The sequence below is a fragment of the Neophocaena asiaeorientalis genome, unplaced genomic scaffold, assembly GCF_003031525.2.
Source record: "Neophocaena asiaeorientalis asiaeorientalis breed wild unplaced genomic scaffold, Neophocaena_asiaeorientalis_V1.1 scaffold503, whole genome shotgun sequence".
NCBI classification, from domain to species: domain Eukaryota; kingdom Metazoa; phylum Chordata; class Mammalia; order Artiodactyla; family Phocoenidae; genus Neophocaena; species Neophocaena asiaeorientalis.
The window spans coordinates 1882124-1888841 of NW_020173710.1; the positions used below are offsets into that span (position 1 = coordinate 1882124).

General features: G+C 41.2%; 1 protein-coding gene across 1 annotated transcript in view; it reads right to left on the reverse strand.

The window, feature by feature from the left end:
- The window catches only part of KIAA1210 (KIAA1210 ortholog), a 33614-nt gene that overhangs the window by 21644 nt on the left and 5252 nt on the right, over positions 1–6718 (reverse strand). The window contains exon 2 of the mRNA XM_024750588.1: positions 5868–6036. Within this exon, the coding sequence (XP_024606356.1) occupies positions 5868–6036 (169 nt within the window). The remainder of the gene's footprint in view (positions 1–5867; positions 6037–6718) is intronic.

Genomic DNA, 6718 nt, shown 5'->3' on the forward strand with positions numbered 1-6718 from the left:
ATGTGCTGGATACTTTCATTCACCAGGTCTTTTCCTCTTTCACACAAGCGTTCTGCAATATATTTGTCCTATTTTCAAAGTCATCTTATGCACCCACCCTACCCACCTCCAGCTTGCTAAACCCAGATGGAAACACCTTCTGATTGGGAATGGAACCAGGTTGATAAGAATTACGTTAGGACAAATCAGGGGAAAGTTAGAAGCAAATGAAAGGCTAAAGGCACAAGACACTCCTTTGGGGATGTGGGAATATATTTCACCTTTTAAATTTTTCAACCAAAGACATCACAAGAAAAGAAAACTACAAACCAATATATCTTATGAATATAGATGCAAAATTCGTCAATAAAATACTAGCCATCTGAATCCAGCAACATATAAAAAGAATTATACACTATGACCAAGTAGGACTTGCAAGGAATGCAAGGTTACTTTAATATATGAAAACCAATTAATGTAATATACAATATCAATAGAATAAAAAGAAGAAACCACGTACATGTTCACTTCAATAGATGCAGAAAAAGCATCTCTAGAATCCAACATTTTTTCATGAACAATACACTCAACCTTGACAGAGAACATCCGTGAGAAACACACAGCTAATATCATAATGATGAAAGACTGGATGCTTTCTCCCTCAGATCAAGAACAAGACAAGGATGTCTGCTCTCACCACTTCTAGTCTGCATTGTACTGGGTTCTAGCCAGGGAAATTAGGTAAGAAAATGAAATAAAAGGCATCCGTACTGGACAGGGAGAAGTGAAATTATCTCTAATCACGGATGACATAATCTTGTGTATAAAACTCCTAAGGAACCCATTAAAAACTACTAGAACTAATCAATGAGTTCAGCAAGGTTGCAGAATACAAGACCAATATACAAAAATTGATTATATACTTGCAATGAACAATCCAAAAGTGAAATTTAGAAAACACTTCCACTTACAATACCACCAAAAAGAATAAAATATGGGTGGACCTAGAGATTATTATGCTAAGTGAAATAAATCAGACAGAGAAAGACAAATACCGTATGATCTCACTTATACGTGGAATCTATAAAACAAAACAAGACAAAACAGAAACAGACTTATAGAAACAGAGAGCAAACTAGTGGTTGCCAGAGAGGAAGGGAGGTGGGGGGCTGGGCTAAATAGGTGAAGGGGATTAAGAGATACAAACTCCCAGGTATAAAATAAATGTCACGGGGATGTACTATGCAACATAAGGAATATAGTCAATAATACTGTAATAATTTTGTGTGGTGACAGATGGCTACTAAACTTCTCATGGTGATCCTTTCATAATGTATTTGATCGACTCAGTATGTTGCACAGCTGAAACTAACATAATATTGTGTGTCAACTCTACTTCAATTTAAAATTTTTTATAAAAAAGAATAAAATGGGAATAAATTTAACAAAAGCTGTGTAAAACTTATACTCTGAAAACTATAAAACACTGATGAAAGAAATTAAAGAAGACCTAAATAAATGGAAAGACAACCTATGTTCACAAATTGGAAGACAATCTTGTCAAGAGGGCAATACTCCACAAATTGATCTACAGATTTAACGCAATTTCTTTAGAAATTTCAGCTGCCTTAAATTTTTTTTTGCAGTAATGGACAAGCTGATCTTAAAATTCAAAGCGAAGTGCTAGGGACCACAAATAGCCAAAACAATCTTGAAAACGGTGCATAAAGTTGGAGGACTCACACTTGCCAATTCTAAACTTACTACAAAGCAACAGTAATCAACACAGTGTAGTACTGGCATGATAGACATACAGATCAATGAAATAGAAGGGAGATTCCAGAAATGAACCCATTAATCTATGGTTAACTGATTTGCAAGAAGGCTGCCAAGACCATTCAATTGGGAAAGAATAGTTTTTTTAATAAATGGTGCTGGGACAACTGGATAGCCGCATGCAAGAGAATGAAGTTAGACCCTTATTTCATACCATATATAAAAATTAACTCCAAATGGGTCAAAGACTGAAATATAAAAGCCAGAACTCTTAGAAGAAATCATAGGGGTAGATCTTCATAACCTGGATTTGGCAATGGATTCTTAGACATGACACCAAAAACTTAAGCAACAAAAGGAAAAAAAACAGATAAATAGATTTCATCAAAATTACAACCTTTTGTACTTCAAAAGACAACCCACATAATGGGAGAAAAACTGTATACCTGATAAGGGACTTGTATCTAGAATATACAAGAAACTCTTACAATTCAATAATAAAAATAAAAAAGAATGAAATTTTGCCATTTGCAGCAACATGAATGGACTTGGAGGACATTATGCTAAGTGAAATAAGTCAGACAGAAAAAGACAAGTACTATATGATAGCACTTATATGTGGAATCTAGAAACTACAACAAACTAGTGAATAAAACAAAAAAGAAGGAGACTCACAGATATAGAGAACAAGCTAGTGGTTACCAGTGGGAAGAGGGAAGGTGGAAGGGCAATATAGGGGTAAGGGGGGAAAAGGATTACTATGGGATTATATGAAATCATGTGTGTGAAACTTTTGAAAATTGTAAAGCACAATAGAACTTAAAGAATCTTTCATTCAAAAAATAAAAATACAGATAACCTAATTAAAAATGGACAAAGGATCTCAATAAACATTCTTCCAAAGAAGGCATACAAATAGCTAACAAACCCATGAAAAGATGCTCAACATCATTAGTCAGCAGGGAAATACAAATTCCAACTATAATGAAATGCCACGTCATACCCACTAGAATGGCTAGAAACAAAACTGAGATAACAAGTATTGGCAAGGTTGTAGAGAAATTGGAAACCCCATACACTGCTGGTGGGAATGTAAAAGAATTCAGGCACTTTGGAAAACAGTCTGGTGGTTCCTTGAAAAATTAAACATTAACTTACCATATGACCCAGCAACCTCACTCCTAGGTATAGACCCAAGAGAAATAACAATATATCTATCCAAAAACTTAGACACAAATCTCCACAGCAACATGCTTCATAATAGCCAAAAGGTGGAAATAACCCAATATATGTCAATTGATGAGTGCATAAAGTGTAATATATCCAGGCAGTGGAATACAATTCAATTTTTAAAGGAATAAAGTACTGATACATGTTACAACATGGATGACTCTTGAAGACACGCTAAGGGAATCAAGCCAGTCACAAAAGACCATATATTGTATGATTCCATATATATGAAATATCCAGAATAAGCAAATTTACAGAGGCAGAAAGTAGATAAGTGGCCACCTATGATTGGACTGGGGTTAGGCAGGAATGGAGATTGACTGCTAATGGGTACAGGGGTTCTTTTAGGGAGGGATGAAAATGTTGTTAAAGTAATTTTTAATACTTCAAATACTTTTTTTCCATTTATTACCTTTCTTACCAAATTATACATGTAGGTTGGCATTTTTAAAAAGAATCTGTAAATGGTAACTAGAGTAGCAGCTCAGGCAGTGTAGGGCTAGCACCCACCTTGTCATTGTTAGCCTGCCTGGCTGAGGGATGAGCACATGGGATATTTGATTGTGACACACTCTGAGGACAATGCGGTGTTCTAGGGATTAAAATGGCACCCACGCTAAGGTGGCTTGTGGGCCAGCAGGGAGGAGAGGAGGCAGATGTCTGCCACTTTGTAGTAAAGTCCTACCCACATTTTCCCTAAAACTCTCCTACCCAGGCGGCCCTGGTAGTGAAGGCAAGGTTCTCTGCTTTATGAAAATAGCAGAAAATTAACGTGACTCTAGAGGAACACAATGGAGTTGTTTCTGATGCAGCACTGGGAGAGCATCTCTACACGTTCGCTCATTATGCACACATACACACTTCCGTTCACTGCTTCTCTATGACCTGCTGGCTCAAATCAGGCTTGAGACCAGTGTAGGATCTGTGACTACTCCACCTCCCCTGCTTTGTGCAGAAAAACTGCAAGGAAATCTTAGGCCATAAGTGGGCTTAGAAACTCTGTCATTTCCATGCCGTGCGTCAGCCAGAGTATAACCATTGCACTGGCTCTCTAGTGTCAAGCCCTCCCTGATCAAAGGATTACATTAGCACCAGCTGTGGTCAGGTCTGTCGGAAACCAAACCTCCTGTCCACTCCCTGGAGGCAAAGAAAACACATCCCAAATCTAAATAAAATCTTGGCCTTAATTAAAGGCAATAAAGTGTAGTACACAAGCACCCACGAAAGAATCAAATAGAGGAATGGGATTTGTCCGTTCTATCAGATACAGCTTAAAACACTCTTGGAAATAGATACTGGACCTATTGTACAGCACAGGAGAGGGCTGGCCATAAGTTTTGTTATGATTGATCGCTTCAATGGATCGCTTCAAGCTGATCTCCCTAACTCCCGAGTGATATTCTCCAGGGTTTCTCCCCTAGCAATTAAGCAAGAGGTTCGGGTCAGGGGTGAACTTCAGGCCTCCTAAGGTATATTCTTAATTAATTTACGCTCGTTGCAAAAAAAAAAAAAAAAGACCAATCTCAGGTCCTTAGAAAAACACCGTTCCTCACGTATGAGCTAGTTCATGCACTTATACCCACTCCCTCTCACTCTCCCTTCCTCCCTTCCCCGCCCCAGAGGCACACATGCACACACCTTCTTAGTCTGGAGAATACATCAGACTAAGTGGACCATTTTGGAGGGAGAGGCACAAGTAAAAAGGGGCAAGGTAGAACTTCAGTAGAGACAGCCCTTGCCAATTTGTAGAGACAAATCAGAATAAACCCAAACTTCCCTCTCCCACCTCACCCTCTGGGTTTTTTTTAGGGCTAGTCTCAGTTTTCCTTAGACCTCTAATGCAATGGTCTATAATGGTATGATTTGTGAGGTATGAGGCAAGCCCCTTTGCAAAACCATCTCCCTTGCTAGTAAAGCTATCTGAAATACCTCACATTCAATGCACTCATTAAGGTCCTTTTTAAGGAGACCTACGTGCTGTGAGTGGGCAGTATAACATGTTCGCTAACTATCCCATTACCTCCAAGTAAAGTCTTGAGGGAATGGGTAGCAGTACACGTGAGCTCTGTAGGGAGTCCAGATAAGTCTGGAATTTAAGGCCAGGGGAACAGACCCAAGTGGAACTCCATAGACAGGAATCCAATTGACCCAGGAACAGCTGCAGGTACTGGGTGTCCAGATTTTCCACAATAAGATGTGGAAGTTGAGGCTTCAAAGATGAAAATTTGAATAGGAGTGGCAATGTTGGCTGAGAAACAGTCTTCCCCATACCTTCTGTGACCAGTTACAGCATTTACCCCAGTCTCCTGGGATGGAGGGAGAAATGAATTTGGGTTCTTTGCTTACTTGCTTTTTGTTTTTACATTAACACAGTGATTTCATCCTTATGCCCCAACCCAGCTAGATGGCTTCACTATCTAAGACTTTAATCACACATTAGGAGATCTGGAGTCTGAGGGCTGGGCAAGCAAACCAGCTCAAGCTTCCTAAACGACGGAGGCCATCCTTACCTTATGAAACAGAGTCCTCTGGCTCCTAACTAATGGTAGGCCGCTACATCTCATTGTAGCTGTGACTGCGCAGGTTGCCCTGATCTACCCGCACCCTCTCACGCAGCACTCTTGGGGGAGGGGGTACGCATTTGTCATACTCCATGCAACCCACTGAGCTGTGCGGCCCAGACGGCAAACATGTATATATATACATATATATATACACACACACGCGTACAGGGAAAGGCCTCCAGGCCCAGCTCCCACAGGCAGGGAGGCCAAGAGTCCCTGGGACCAAAGGCCCATTGGAGACTTGGCTGCCAAAGGGGGACCTGGATCTAGCTACCTGCCCCTTGCCCCGCCCCCACCCCCCGCCCCACCTGAGCTTACCTAGGCTTGGTTTGTCGACCTTCCCAAACTGGCTTCACAGAAGAGATGTTAGTACTATCACTGGACAAGTTTGGTTTGAGCCTCCTCTTTCCCTGGACATCTTCAGGCTCTTTTTTCTTCTTCTTCCCAAAAAGTCTCTTGAAGCCTTTAAATTTGGATTTCTCCTTTCCTGGAAGTTAGAATTGAAAGTGAGGCAGAGTTTGATGGTGGAAGGGAAGACAGGAGAGGAAACGGCCTTCGTTGCAGGAATGAGGAGTATGATCCCAGAGGCCCTCCAGGTCTCAGCCCGCATCCCCAGTGCCCACAGCACCATTCATCCGGTTTGTTCTCTTCTTAGTAACTCACTAACAAAGTAGCTGAGTTTCTGGTGAAAGCAGAAGCTCAGATCCCAGCTTGTGGCTTCTGGGCAGCCTCTATTCTGGCTCAACTCACCATGCGTTCACTTGCCACTCAATTTCAACTATTAACACACACCTCTTTCCTGGCCCTAAGAAGTTCATTCATATGCAGCAATTCTTGAGCCAACATAAGCACTTGGTACCCCGGTCGCTGGAGTCATGGTGATCCAGTTGGGGAGCGAAGCTTCCACATGTGACAAACTCTTCAGGACCCTTGGAAATCCCTGTGGGAGTTGGTACTGCCCAACCTGTGCGCTGAAAGGATGCAGACCCAAGGAGTGAGTGCAGTGGGGTTGGTGCAGTCAGGGAAGACGTCCTCAAGGAAGGGATTTATGAGCAAGGGAGAGGGCTGGGAATGGGGAAGAAAGGGCTGCTGGGCAAAGAAGCTCCCTGTGCAAAGGACATGACAAAATCACCTACCAAAGAGTTTTGCGAGGGAGGATGTATGTGAGT